The sequence below is a fragment of the Bubalus kerabau genome, chromosome 1 (genome assembly GCF_029407905.1).
Source record: "Bubalus kerabau isolate K-KA32 ecotype Philippines breed swamp buffalo chromosome 1, PCC_UOA_SB_1v2, whole genome shotgun sequence".
NCBI classification, from domain to species: domain Eukaryota; kingdom Metazoa; phylum Chordata; class Mammalia; order Artiodactyla; family Bovidae; genus Bubalus; species Bubalus kerabau.
Genome location: NC_073624.1, coordinates 91774429 through 91789024, shown reverse-complemented (window position 1 = coordinate 91789024; position 14596 = coordinate 91774429). Strand labels below are relative to the sequence as shown.

The 14596-nt window shown below is 52.4% G+C and overlaps 1 protein-coding gene across 6 annotated transcripts; it reads left to right on the top strand.

Annotated features, from left to right (window-relative positions):
- On the top strand, nucleotides 1–12524 carry LMBR1L (limb development membrane protein 1 like). Of its 6 annotated transcripts, none has more exons than XM_055582682.1 (17): nucleotides 1–321; nucleotides 2886–2970; nucleotides 3979–4009; nucleotides 5013–5152; nucleotides 5340–5443; nucleotides 6351–6477; nucleotides 6965–7033; nucleotides 7171–7235; nucleotides 7581–7653; nucleotides 7745–7828; nucleotides 7926–8002; nucleotides 8968–9045; nucleotides 9205–9278; nucleotides 9514–9604; nucleotides 9732–9798; nucleotides 11600–11761; nucleotides 11925–12524. In XM_055582682.1, the coding sequence occupies exons 1-17, from the start codon at nucleotides 250–252 to the stop codon at nucleotides 11990–11992; spliced, it is 1467 nt and encodes a 488-aa protein (XP_055438657.1). In that variant the 5' UTR covers nucleotides 1–249; the 3' UTR covers nucleotides 11993–12524. The 6 variants fall into 6 exon arrangements, with proteins under 6 accessions (XP_055438657.1, XP_055438650.1, XP_055438690.1 ...); XM_055582675.1 differs by having other exon boundaries at nucleotides 2–321; nucleotides 3976–4009; XM_055582715.1 differs by having other exon boundaries at nucleotides 13–144; nucleotides 3976–4009.
- The last annotated feature ends 2072 nt before the right edge of the window (nucleotides 12525–14596 follow it).

Below are 14596 nucleotides of genomic sequence, written 5' to 3'. Positions count from 1 at the left end.
GCCTGACCTTAAAGGGGAGGGAGCAGAGGGGAATCGGGGCCCTTTAAAACGAGGCCAGCTGGTGCCTGCCCCTTTAAGGGCGGGGCGCTCAGACAACAGAATCTGAGCTCCAGATTACTCCGAGTTTCCGTCACAGGCTGCAAGGTAAGGCTCCTTCGCTGGGTCCGGGTGCTTGGCGGCGGCGGTTTCATCGCCGCTGGTCCTCCCCGGGCCCAGAGACACCCCAGCCCCAGTCATGCTGAGCAGAGTATGGAAGGAGCTGACTACGAAGTGCTATCCGTGCGAGAGCAGCTATTCCACGAGCGGGTCCGCGAGTGCATTGTGAGTCCGGGATCCGGGCTGGAAGGGTAGGACCAAGTTGGGGAGAAGCACGGGTGTCGCGGGAGAGGGAGACGTCCGGATCGGAGTGAGACCCCCTGGGCACAGCGCCGGCAGACCCTGTTTGGTCCAGGGGCGAGCGACCAAGAGCCCTGGTCCGACTAGTGCTCGGGCTGGCGAATCCCTAGATCGTCTCCAGCTGAGTAGCTGCGCGATAAACAAAGCCGATCGGTTTCCGTTCCTCCCCTCTATACGCCTCTCCCCGCCCCCCCCCCGCCCCGCCCTCCCTCCTGTCCGCCCCACCCCCCGCCCCCCGCGCGCCAGTGATCCGAGTGCGGGTCTTCCCGTGTCTGGGAATCTGGTGAGCCTGCCGATTTCAGTCAGATAGTCGGAGAGGGATGGGTTTAACTTGGGGAAGGCTTGTTTGCAACGACTTCTCAAACCCAAATGATGTTTGATGAAGGGGAGATGATCAGGGAACTTTGGTGGGTTTCTCACTTTGGAGGAAAGGACTCTTCCTGGGGTGGATTCTACCGTGTAGAAATGGAGAACAACTAAAGTGTCCCCTTCTTTTCCTCGCCCTTATTGGTGTTTTGTTAGAGACTCTGCAAGCCGAGTTTCCTAGCTTCGCAGCCATTCAGGGATTTCCTCTGAAGGGTCGCCCCCGGGGCGACGGAGGGCTTCTGGCTGCTTTCCTTACTTGCTCACTGCCACCTAGAGTAACAGCTGAAACTGTCACACAGCTAGGGACTCCTCACTTCTGGGCCAGGGGCACCCAGGGGAGCTTAGGGGATCGCATTTTTCTTGCACCTGCTCTAAACTCTCATATCTTTCCTTTCTCCTTTCCTTCCTCAGAGCTCCTCAGGGTAGCCCTCACTCCCAAATACTAAAGGGAAAGGGAAAGGTTTAGAAGAATAGAAGTTAGTGAGTGGAGGACCCGCTGTAGGGGTCGTCCTTCATTTTTCTCAGACTGGGCTCCAGTCTGCCCTGGGCAGCTTCAGATTGGAGGAGGGCTAAAGTGAGCCAAGGCATAACTAGGTCTGCCTTTATCTGTGAGGACTGAAAAGTAGGGAGTTTATCAGTCCATGCGTGGGAACTCCAGATCTGCTTTCAGAAAGCTTTCCTTGTACGTTTCTTAGTGGAGGGTTGCACATGGCAGGGTTGGGCATATCCTGGAGTCATACCCGGGCCTTGAGACAGTGGAGAGCCAGAGACCCACTTTCCTAAAGAACAGGGAGGGAAGAGATCTTGGAGAGAGAAGCAGCCTCCTGAATGTCGTCCCATCCTTTAGTCCCATTAGCTGAGGACGTCAGCGCTGGTCAAGGGCATCCTGAGGGCTTCTAGTACATCTCACACATGGCTCCAGTCCCCTGCTCTAGAGAATCACCTAGCCTCTGCTGGACCTGCATGGAACTCCAGCCTGACCTTTTGAGCCCTCCTGCCTTCCTGCTTATTACGCTCGCCCAGGGCAGAGCACTAGGCAGTAAAAATCTTGGAGCTGAAATCCAAGTGGCTCATTCTACTCTACTTCCCTATTGTTAAAAGCTACAATTTTGTCCTAGACCCATGTTTGTCCTGGGGTCTGTGTCTTCTCTCTTTGCTTAGATAGCTGTATGCAGATTCCCTGTAGGGTCAGCTTCTCTTGGGGACTGGAGCACCTATGAGACTGATCCTGCCTTCTTAGCCCACTTCAAACACAATAACATCTCAAGATTCTCTGACCCTGATTGTGAGCCAAGGTGACCAGTGGCTCCTCCCCTGAGCAATAGCAGCTTACTTGGGGTAGGGTGGGAATGTATGCATGTGTAGGATAACCTGGTCAAGTCCTGCCATAACTGTCCATTGGAGGACTAGTCATGAGGGGCATGGGACAGACCCTGAGAGACCTACCCTGGGAGCTGGAAATTACTTTAGGTAGGGACCATGGATTGATAGCTTTTAAAGGTTTTGATCCCAGCTCTAGAAGCTTTATAGATGTGGAACCCCAATTAAAGCCTACTATTATGGGCAGGGCATGAAAGAGACTCTGGTTTGGCCCAGAGCAGACCTGATCTTTTAGGGTCCCTGAATAAACAGAGTAGAAGTTCTGAGTTGGTCTAGGAACACAATTCCTTCTTCTTCTCTCCCGGAGCTTAGATCAAGGTGGGAGTGGAGGGAGAGGGAGTGGAGTGCCAGCACAATGAAGACATCCCTTTCTTCCCCTCAAATTTGCTTTTCCAATTATGTACTATGAAGAAATCCTCTCTGGTTCTGTGGCCTTTTTCAGATGTGTGGATATGTGCATCTCTAGGAGTCTTCTCTGCCCATGCACCAACCAGGGTTCAGCTGAAACTATTTTCTCCCGGGGAAAAAACCCTCATAGAGCTGGACATGGTGCTCTGTCCCCAAGTGCATGTGTCAGTCCCTGAGGCCTTGATTAGAAGGAAGTACTGGGGAGAAAGATGGAACCCCTGGATGTATGGAGTCTAGTTTGGGGAAATTGTCCCCATGGAATTAACAGAGAGGCCACTGGAGCTGTGAAATGTTTGGGGATTAGAGCTTTTCATCTTGCTCACTTTCTGCCGCAGATCTCAACACTGCTGTTTGCGACTCTCTACATCTTCTGCCACATCGCCCTGACCCGCTTCAAGAAGCCTGCTGAGTTTACCACAGGTACCTGTGACTTCCCTCCCTCCTGCCTGCCCTCTGCCAGTGTTCCTGTTGCTATGGCACCAGCCTCAGGGGAAGAGGGCTGTGTTGCTTGCTGGGAAAGTAGAGGTGTCTGTTCTTGAGCTTCTGCCTCCCTTCCTCCACAGGCAGGGACAAGGTGGTAGAGTGGAGAGTCTAGAAGGAGGGCCAGTCATGTAACTTTTATGACCTCAGTTTCATTCTCTACAAAATAAAATGAGCCTAACAATTTCTACCCAGTCCATTGTTATTGTGTGGACCAAATATGATGGCTAATGTGAAAACTCTCTGTGAACCTCAGCAGGGCAACTGCAGGGTGAATGTTGTCATGGGCACAAGCCCATCTCCTAGAGCTCCTACACCCAGGACCAGAGGCCTCCCTGACCACTGGGGTCCCACCCCAGTGGTGATGGTGACCTTTCTCTTTGCAGAGAATTCGTATTAAGGCTTTCAGTAGGCATTCTGTGATTGAGGGGGACGCACTTGTCCCAGTTCCTAACTCCAGATCGTCCGGTCCTGGCCGGAACCTTTCCTCTCCTCCAGATGGCTTCATGCACCCTCAGCCAAGGAGGCAGCTACTCCTCAGTGTGATTCCCCTGGGGACTTTCTCTGTGATTTCCAACCCCTCTCCCCATTTCCCTTCACTCTACCTTGCCACTGATGTAACCAAGCTCACAGACTGGTCATTTATTGTATTTTCAGCTTACAAAGAGGAACCTATGGTGGAGAAGATCTGGGGAAGGAGGGAAGTGGGGGAATTTCATGCTCTCACCCCCCGGGACCACTGATCTTTAAGCTGCCACCCCGGCAGAGTGGATTGTGGGGTTCATAGCGTGAGCTCTCCTGAGCCTCCTGTCCAGCTCTGCCTCAGTGAGCCCAGGCCCCTCTTCAGGGGACAGGGAGGGAGCAGGAGGGCGCTGTGTGACACAGATCATTCCCAGAGCTGCCCACTGATGACCTGCCTCTTCCCCATGCCTCTGTCTTTTGTAGTAGATGAAGAAGATGCCACGGTCAACAAGATTGCGTAAGTACTGCTGCCTCAACGCCGGCACTTGTAGCCTTTGGAAGCTGGGATCTAGTGAGGCCCTGGGAGCAGGGAGAGAGTGAAATGTCCGAAACAATTTCTGCTTCCGCCCCATTTCTGCTTTTTTCCGGCTTTACACCATCCTGGGGACTCTTGGAAAAGCTGCTCTTCCTGTCTGCCTGGTTTGGCTGGGAGCTTCAAGGAGCCTCTTGGCCAGGAACTGTCTGCTGGGGGCCTGAGTCACCAGAAGCAGCTCCAACTTGGCTCCACCTCCCAGCAGCCATTGGAGAAGGGGTGGGGTAGGGATGCAGACTGATGGAAATGCCAGGGGATAGGGAAGGTGGAACCCCCAAGGGTGGGGCTTGCTTGGTTCTGAGAGAATGGCCCTAACTGTAGGCTATTATTATCAACTAGCACCTATAGAGAAAAATATAGAGATGACTCCTGTGGTTCAACAGACAACAAATTAAAAGGCAACCCCCACTCTCATCCCTCATGGACCAACTAGATAAGTGTCCCTTCTTTTGAGCTGATGCAATCTAGGGCGCAGGTCTTGGCTGTGAAGCTGGGTTTCAACTCCCCTTGTCAATCCCTTTGCCTTAGTGCCCTTATGCATATGGGGTGACCCTACTCTCTCCAGGCTCAGAAATCCACATCCCTGAGGTGAGCAGAGAAGTCAGGCCCATTATCTTGGCATCATGCCTGGCACACCCTACAGACACTGCGGGAAGACCGCATTCCTGGGGACAGTCTGGGCAAGTGACATGGCTGGTGACCAGGTTCCCATGAATTCCTGAAATGTGCCCATCCCATGTGCCAAGGCTTCCCTGGAGGTGAAGGCTGGGGTACGAGGCAGCAGGTAGAGTGCCAGCTCTTTCCCTGGGTCTGTCATTGCTCCAGCTGGTTCTAGGAGTCACAGGTGCCCATGGGATGGATGGGGCTTCTTAGGCCCAGGGAAGTGAATGTCGGAGCTAAGCAGGGGCACTACCCCTTCTCTGCCCAGGCTCGAGCTGTGCACCTTCACCCTGGCAGTCGCCCTGGGCGCTGTCCTGCTCCTGCCCTTCTCTATCATCAGCAACGAAGTGCTGCTCTCACTGCCTCGGAACTACTACATCCAGTGGCTCAACGGCTCCCTCATCCACTGTGCGTTGATCCTGGTTGCAGCTGAGGGTGGGGACGGGGAGCAGATCGGGTCAGGCAGACACAGCCTGGGGCTAGTCAGTCATAGATCACCCTATCCCTTCCACTTTCCCTTGTCACATGGTCAGTCCTCAGTGGGTTGGGGCGTCCCCCTTAATGACCATCTCTGCTTTTCCTTTTTTTGCACTAGGCCTCTGGAACCTTGTTTTTCTCTTTTCCAACTTGTCCCTCATCTTCCTCATGCCCTTTGCATACTTCTTCACTGAGTCTGAGGGCTTTGCTGGCTCCAGAAAGGTGAGTCGGGGAATGTATCAATCAATCAATGCAGACCGGAAACAGTATTCCACTGAGATGGTTCAACTGAAGAGGTTTTAATGAAGAGACTATTTGCAGAGGAAGGAAATGGCAACCCACTCCAGTGTTCTTGCCTGGAGAATCCCAGGGACGGGGAAGCCTGGTGGGCTGCCGTCTATAGGGTTGCACAGAGTCGGACACGACTGAAGCGACTTAGCAGCAGCAGCAGTCAGCACTGAGGAGCTTGAGGCACTAGTGACAACAGGAAGTCATTACCATCCTCGACCTGAGGGAGCCAAAGGAAGAAATAATTTTTAGAACCCACTGGTAGTTGAAGCTGAAGAGGTGTGGCCACCCAAGAGAGGAGTTAGTGTCAGAGGTGCCAAAGGTGGGAGGAAACACAGAAAAAACACCCTGGCCTCTCTTTCTTCCTACCTTCCACTCTCCTGCCAGCCCTCTCCATTGGGCAAGATGAACAGAAAACCAGAGCTTGATTTTTTTTTTTTTAAGTGTCTTGTGGGAATTAGTTCCCAGTCCAGGAATTGAACCCATGCCCCTTGCAGTAGAAGCGCAGAGTCATAACATAACCACTGGACTGCCGGGAAAGTCCCAAGAGGGCAAAGAGCTTGTGTGATGCAGACCTCGGGGGTCAGCTTCCCAGGGCAAGACAAGGATGGAGAAGGGGTCTGGGAAGGGGGATTGCAAATGAAGAATATCCAGTAGAGGGAATGGCCCCAGATTGCGGGGTAGGAGGACAGAGTAACTAAGCAGAATAAGAAGGAAACACCCTCTGCTGCCTCCTGAATCCAGTCCTCTCTGGTTCCCAAGCCAGGCTGCCATCTCCCCTGTCTCCTTCCTTCCCCACACTGCCATCCCCACCCCCGAAACCTACTGCCTCCTCCCACAGGGCGTCCTGGCCCGGGTCTATGAGACGGTGGTGATGCTGATGCTCCTCACTCTGCTGGTCCTGGGCATGGTGTGGGTAGCCTCTGCCATTGTGGACAACAACAAGGCCAGCAGGGAGTCCCTCTATGGTGAGAAGACCAGCTTCCTCCCCACCCCTCAGCCGGCTCACGTTCCTCTGTCTAGAACCAATGTATCTCTCTAAGGCGGCAGAAGTTGGGACCTTCTCCCTTAGACTGAAGTTTCAAAACTGATGGGCTTCAGGCCACATCTAACCTGTGGAAGTGTTCCACTGGGCTCATGCAATGAGTTAAAAAACATATGAGTCTGTTGAAATTGGGAGATTTCACACTGATATCCAGGTTTCTGGTTGTGCTTAAGCAGGTTGAGGACCTGGCCACACTAGGCCCTGGTGACTTGGGCCAAACAGTGGCTGTGCCCTTTAGAGAGCGCTGAGGAGCTGCAGTTTGCTGTAGTCTCTGCCACTCCCTGTCTTGCCAGCCAGTCTTCCTCATCTTCATGACTTACCTTGCCCCTGCCTGGTCTCTGGGGCCTGTCAGCCCCGAGTAAGCAGGAGGAGAGAGCTGGGCTGACAGTCCTTTTTTTTTTCATCTTCAGACTTCTGGGAGTACTACCTCCCCTACCTCTACTCCTGCATCTCCTTCCTTGGGGTCCTGCTGCTCCTGGGTGAGTGTCCAGAGCCCAGGAGAGGGTGGGGAAGGTTCCGGGGCCAGAGCACCCCCGGTAGAGGGCGGAATGCAGGGGCGGACAGGGCAGGCGATGGAGAAAACGCTCTGGCGGATGACTGCCTCCTGTCTCCACAGTGTGTACCCCACTGGGCCTCGCCCGCATGTTCTCGGTCACTGGGAAGCTGCTGGTCAAGCCCCGGGTATGTAGTGCTTCTTGTCCTTGGACCCTGCCGGGGGAGCTTTCTGAAGAGCTGGAGCCCATCTATGAAGCCACTGTCCAGCTGTTCTGTGCACACCTTGCAGAGGACCACAGCCTTTGCTGGTTCCTGTATCCTTGACCCCCAACATCTGGAGCTGGTCACCAGACACACAAAGCAGAGCACAAGATAGTTGGGAGGGACTGGATAAGGTCACCAGTCACAGGGTGATGATGAGGGGAGGGGAAGGAAAAGGACAATGGATCCTTAAGGTGAGCAGGGAGCTCTTGGGCTCTTGTGATCGAGGAGCCTCTGACAGTCCATCCCTCCCTTTCCTGACGCCCACAGCTCCTGGAGGACCTGGAGGAGCAGCTGCACTGCTCAGCCTTTGAGGAAGCAGCTTTGACCCGCAGGATTTGTAGTGAGACACAGTCCTTCCCAGCTGGCATGATGGGCGTGGCTTGGGCAGGGGTGGCGGGACTAGGACACAGCACCATCATCTCTGCCCCCAGATCCCACCTCCTGCTGGCTGCCCTTGGACATGGAACTGCTGCACAGACAGGTCCTGGCTCTGCAGACACAGAGGGTCCTGCTGGGTATGTGGGTTGGTAGGCATTGGGATGCCTGGCTTTCCCCAAGGAGAGAAGCTCCTCCTTCCAGGCCCTTGCAAACTGCTTTCCCATTCCTGCACAGAGAAGCGGCGGAAGGCTTCAGCCTGGCAGCGGAACTTGGGCTACCCCCTGGCCATGCTGTGCTTGCTGATGCTGACGGTACGTACACCAGACTTGGTGGGTTGGGCAGTGGTAGCACCTTGAGTACTTTAGCCCTTCACAGGGAGGAGGAAGGAGGTGCAAGGACCTCCTTCAATAATAGTAGCTGCCTCTCAATGAGTACCTACTTTTGCGAAGCACATCAGTCCCCATTTTGTAGATGAAGAAACAAGTTTAAAAAGTTACCCAAAAAGAGGGAAAAAAAAGAATTTACCCAAGGTCACATAGGGCCTAAGCCATTATGCAGGTTTGCTCTGGGATGAAAATAAAGGTTAAAATCCAGTCCATCCCCTCAACTTGCTACATCATGGACTTGGAAATAAGTCTTATTGGTTTGAAGAAAGATGTATATTTTTCTCTTTTGCCTTTTGGAAACTTCCCTGGGAGCTTCCCAGGTGGCGCTAGTAGTAAAGAACCTGCCTGCCAATGCAGGAGACATAAGAGATGCAGGTTTGATCCTTGAGTTAGTAAGATCCCCAGAGGAGGGCATGACAATCCACTCCAGTATTTTTGCCTGGACAATCCCCGTGGACAGAGGAGCCTGGTGGGCTACAGTCCATAAGGTCACAAAGAGTCAGACACGACTAAAGTGACTTAGCACGCACACATGCACGGGACCTCCCTGGCAATCCAGTGGTTAAGACTCTGCACTTCCACTGAAGAGGGCATGGGTTCGATCCCTGGTCGGGGGAACTAATATCCCATGAGCTGTGTGGCACGTCCAAAAACACCCCAAACAAACAAACAAACAAAACTCTTTGGGCTTTTTGCATCTGTACCTGTAAGTCTGATATAAGGTACTCTCAAAGGTGCTCTGTTGCTAGCATTAACCTTTGGGAGGTCCCACACATCTAACTGAAAACCGAAAATGATGGACCAGAGAGTCTGCTCTTAACATTCTCAACTCATTGGATACATCTGTGGGCTCGGACAGGGGTGGGAGTCCATGACCTTGCCTCCCACAGGGCCTGTCTGTGCTCATTGTGGCCATCCACATCCTGGAGCTGCTCATTGACGAGGCTGCCATGCCCCGGGGCATGCAGGTACCGGGCTGCCCTCCTGCCCACCCACCACATCTTTTTGGGGAGGGCCTAAGCAAGGCTGGGTGAGGGGGCAGAAGGTGAGGCCAGAGGGGAGGCCGGGCGTTGGTGGTGGTGATGACTATGGGGAGTGCTGCACAGTGACACCTCTTTGTCCCTCAGGGTGCCTCTCTGGGCCAGGTCTCCTTCTCCAAGCTGGGCTCCTTTGGTGCCGTCATTCAGGTCGTCCTTATCTTGTATCCTTCTGGAAATCCACCATTGCTTTTCTTCTTCAAACCCATCTCCTCTGGGGCTCTGGGCAGAGCTACAGTGGGAGTGAGGGGGAAGCGGGCAAGACTTGGCCAGCCCGAGGTTCAGAAAGAAGAAAAACAGTTGATTCAAAAGGAGGGCTGGGGGAAGAGAGGGCCATCCCCTTTGAGACAAGGCATTGATCCTTGGGACTGGGCCAGTTCTTCCCTAACCCAGTGGCAGTTACCTGATGGTCTCCTCAGTCGTGGGCTTCTACAGCTCTCCACTTTTCCGGGGACTGCGGCCCAGATGGCATGACACGGCCATGACGCAGGTAGGCCATGATGCAGGTAGCTGGGAACCTGCCAGACGGGAGTGGAGGAAGCATCCTGGGGCTTACCTGGGCACTCACTGCTGGCAGCTTTGTGACCCTGACCTCCCCTTTCCTCACTCCCACCCAGATAATTGGGAACTGTGTCTGTCTCCTGGTTCTAAGCTCAGCACTTCCTGTCTTCTCTCGAACCCTGGGTAAGTAGCAAAAGGAGGTAAAGGAAGTGGCTTGTTTTGAGTAGCTACTGGTACTAGGCAGACCCCTTATATTCTTGCTCTCTCTGATTCCCACAACAAACCTATGAGGAGGTATTACTTCCATTATACAGATGGAATAACAGAGGCTCTATAAAGTGCTGTGCTGGGCTTCAGAGTAGTGTTGCTTCAAAGCTCATTATTTTTTTCCATTTGCTACATCCCATGGCCTCTCTTATTTACATCACTTTCCCCAAAATCTTTCTTTGGGGGATCATCTGATAAACATTTTTTTTTTTTCTTTTGTCTGCACCCATAGAGCATGTGGGATCTTAGTTCCCCAACCAGGGATTGAGCCAATGCCCCCTGCAGTGGAAGTATTGAGTCTTAACCACTGGACCACCAGGGAAGTCCCAACGTTCTGATTTTAGAGATGAGAAACAGGAGAGCTACTTGATTTACCCAGAGTTACACAGCTAGCTTGAGGCAAGGCCGAGTCAGGCCAGAACCTCTCTACCCTGAGCCCCCATCCAGTGCTTTTTCTGCACACTGGGCATCAAATGTTAAGCTCAATTCTCCTCCCATCTTTAGAGCTAGGATCTAGATGATGGTGGGGGAGAAGGGGAACCTATGCGACTCCCCTACTACTTCGGGGTAAACTAGTTACACTTTTGAGCATTACCTGGTAAAAGTGTTCACCCCAAGGTAGTCGGGGAGTTGCATAGGCTCCCCACCTCTCCCACCATTATCATCCATCTATTGTACATTATCAGTCGTGCTGGACTCTCTGCAACCCTATGGACTGTATCTTGCCAGGCTCCTCCGTCCATAGGATTCTCCAGGCAAGAATACTACAGTGTGTAGCCTTTTCCTTCTCCAGGGGATCTTCCTGACCCAGGAATCAAACACAGGTCTCCTACACTGCAGGCAGATTTCTTACTGTCTGAGCCACCAGGGAAGCCTTATTTAGTATTTAAATCAGTTCTATTTGGTTTTTAAGTTTATATTCTCTCTACTCTACCATTTCTACTTTATGCCTTGGGATTTAGGATACTTGGCCTGTGGGTCCAGCAGTTAGTTCCTTTTAGGTTGGAAGCTGGTAGGAATATTTTTTTAAGTAGGGGAGGGGCTCAAGAATTTTAATTTATGATAATTATATTATTATTGTTAGGGGCGCAATAAGTGTTGGAATAGCTCCTGGCACATATGGTTCCTCATGTGTGTTGTCTCATTTAATTCTCACAGTCCCATTATTTTGTCTACTTTTTTTTTTTTTTTAATTCCCTACTTTATAGTTGAAGAAACTGAGGCACAGACATTTAAGGAAGTTGCTTCAGATCACAGTTAGATGGGGTGGAGTTCAGATATGAACCAAAGCAGCCATAAGAGCCCAGTTTCTCAGCCTCCACACTGCTCTGTCTACTGAAAAAGAACACGTGGTGACCAGCTTGAGGTTTCTGGCCCAGGAACAAGTAGCAGGCCCAGGGAGCTCCTTGGGATACGTGGAGCCAGAGGGGATCCCCCCAACCCCAACACATGCAGACACATAGACACACACATACACACTCCAGGAGAGGATGCCAGACTCTGGAAGGGAAGTTGGAGCAAGCCTAGCAGCTGACACTTGCTTCAACTGCCCTGAACTGTCCCTGAGACAAGTTGGGACGTAGGAACAGCTCATGTATAGAAGCCAACCTATCCGTTGCAGTGTTGAGATGTGGCCACCAGGAGGCAGCAGAAAGCTCAGCTCTGAGCCAGGGAAGGGTTGGGGAGCCTACCTCCCATCCTGGCCTTTGTACTTCAGGGCTCACTCGCTTTGACCTGCTGGGTGACTTTGGACGCTTCAACTGGCTGGGCAACTTCTACATCGTGTTCCTCTACAATGCAGCCTTTGCGGGCCTCACCACTCTCTGTCTGGTGAAGACCTTCACGGCAGCTGTGCGGGCAGAGCTGATCCGGGCCTTTGGTGAGAGGGAGTCAGGGAGAGGTTGGTGGGGTGGTTGTAAGATGGAACTGTCTGGAACAGTGGTCATCCCAAGCAGGGGAGATGGCATACTCACCACTCATTCTGTGGCTTCTGAGGAGTGACCTAAACCCTGCTTCTGACTACCCCCCTGCCTCTTCCCCAGGGCTGGACAGACTACCGTTGCCTGTCTCTGGTTTCCCCCGGGTGTCTAAGAAGACCCAGCACCAGTGACCTCCAGCTGGGGGTGGGAGGGAGAAAACTGGACACTGCCATCTGCTGCCCAGGCCTGGAGAGGCGCCTAGGGGTGGGTGGCCCTCAGGACCTGGAATCTGAGAGGGTGGGTGGCAGAGGGGAGCTGAGCCTTCTGCACTGCTGCATAATCTGAGCCAGAGTTTGGGACCAGGCCCCCTTGCTTCTGCAGATTTAACTGTGGGCCCCAGCATGGGGTGGGGCTGAAGACTTGGTCTGGCTCCTGGTCTCAAATCTGTTTACACGTCAATCTGCCTCACTGCTGTTCAGGGCCATGCCCGTAGCCATGTTTACATGATTTGATGTGCAATAGGGTGGGGTGGGGGCAGGGGAGGGTCAGAGCCAGTGGCCAACTTGGGAGGCAGATTGTCTTCCCTTGCCTCTGGCCCAGCAGAGCCTAAGCACTGTGCTATCCTGGAGGGGCTGTGGACCGCTGGAGAGACGAGGGCATAGGGAGGAAGAGGCCACAACCATCAGCAATAAAGTTGATACCAGGGTTTTCTTTGGTTTTTTTTAAAGGTCCTGTCTCTGTGTCTGTTTGAACAGCTTTGCTCCCACCAGTCCTGAGTCTACAGAGGGAAATAGAGGGGTCCTTCCCACCATCCTTTCCCTCTCCTCTATCTGCATTCTGGGGACTTGGGTCTGGTGTTAGGCCATACAATCAGGCAGTGGGAAGCTCCTCCTCCCTTGGCCTTGCTAAAACCTGGCTGGTCACCTGACTTTTCCTTATACCCAAGCCTTATTTCTTGGGTGCCTTGGTTATTGGGGGTAAATGGGCATCAGCATAGGAAGAGGTAAAAGAAGGGGCTGCCTGACAAAGGTTTGTGATTCCTACCTCTGAGAAGAGCCTAACTCTATTTCCAGAGGCTATCGGTGACTTGAATATTCTGCAAGCCCTCTTGCTATATTGGGGGTAGGGACAATGTTTCTGCTCATGGTTATGCAGATTGTACATTGCACGGCTTCCAGGGCCACCATTCACCTCTTAGTCACTGTATGCATGGTTACTACAATTATTTTTTTGCAAATGGCAAGCCAATGACTTGAGGAAGGGCTGCTTTTTTCTAAGATACACAGGTTACTGTGAAGACTAGCCATGGAGCTGAGTGAGTATGGGATCCAAAAAAAGAATGTAGTTGCCACAGATATACAGATATAGTAGGCTGAACACCTACTATAGGCCAGGCACTCAGCTAAGTTTGTATTTAGGAATTGCTTTGTCTAGTAAGGGTGCGTGTTTATGTACATGCATGCTAAGTTGCTTCAGTCACTCTTTGCGACCGTATGGACTGTAGCCCACCTGGCTCCTCTATCCATGGGATTCTCCAGGCAAATATACTGGAGTGGGTGCCATTCCCTTCTCCAGGGGATCTTCTTGACCCAGGGATTGAACCCGCGTCTCTTAGGTCTCCTGCATTGGCAGGCAGGTTCTTTACCACTAGTGCCACCTGGGAAGCCCCCTGATAAGGGTGACATAATTTTAATACCATACTGCAATGAATGGTGGTTAATTTCTCATTCTCAGGGAAACAGAGGTCCAGTGTCAGTACATTAGGGAAGGCTTCTTAGAGAAAGACTTCTAAATGACAGTAGATTAATGGGTGAAGTGTTGCAACTTCAAAGCCTTTGACATGAGAGAGACCTGAGTGGCTAGAAGCAGAGCTCCAGAAGGTTTGGAGAAGGAAAAAGATAGAGATGCCGTGTGTGTGTGTGTGTGTGTGTGTGTGTGTGTGTTAGTCGCTCAGTCGTTTCTGACTCTTTGCAACCCCATGGACTATAGCCTGCCCAGCTCCTCTATCAGTGGAATTCTCCAGGCAAGAATACTAGAGTGGGTAGCCATTCCCTTCTCCAGGGAATCTTACCAACCCAGGAATTGAACCTGGGTCTCCTGCATTGCAGGCAGATTCTTTACCATCTGAGCCACTAGGGAAGCCCTAATAAGATGCTCTGATGGAAGGTAAAGGGAAGTGATCATCAGTCTGTTAGAGACTATGACTTTAAGTACCTGCTGAACAGGTCCTCCAGCAGTTTCCAATCCACAAACTGGGTATCCGGCAAGGATAAGAGAGGGGACAAAAGTTTGAAGTCCTGAACCAGACTATCACTATGAAGATCTGTTCGTGATTCTGAGGAAGCTCCTAGCAGAAGACTACAAAGCTACCAGGGAAAAGGGTTCTCTGGTACCCATCCCTTCCAGTCCTAGTTACTGCTAAGGAGGAGAGATGGAAGTGGGGGAGGACACAGAGAAAGGAGTTGTGTGCCCAAAGGGCTTTATTGGCCTTGGGCAGAAATTGGATCCCATACCTCCTAGACGGGACGCGATATCAGGGTAGGCTTGGGGAGAGCAAAGATCTAATTCAAGTATCAGGAGGATGGTTTGGTGCCACACATAAGCTTAGAGGTAGAAGGATGCTTATCCAGGCAGCCAAGGATTAAAGCTGCTAGAATTTCCGAGGCAGGTGCCTGCCTGGCTTCCGGGATGGAAATGAAGTGGACCAGTGGTGGCCGGCTAGAGCCCCCGCCCTGGTGGGAGGGGGCGGGACGGTCCTGGGAGAAGGGCGGGGGGCGGGGCCAGGGGCCACTTAA

Coding starts and splice junctions, on each gene's coding strand:
- LMBR1L (XM_055582675.1), top strand. CDS start 250: ATGGAAGGAGCTGACTACGAAGTGCTATCCGTGCGAGAGCAGCTATTC. Junction 7,236..7,580: donor AGCTGCTGGTCAAGCCCCGG/GTATGTAGTGCT, acceptor TGACGCCCACAG/CTCCTGGAGGACCTGGAGGA. Junction 9,279..9,513: donor ATTCAGGTCGTCCTTATCTT/GTATCCTTCTGG, acceptor ACCCAGTGGCAG/TTACCTGATGGTCTCCTCAG.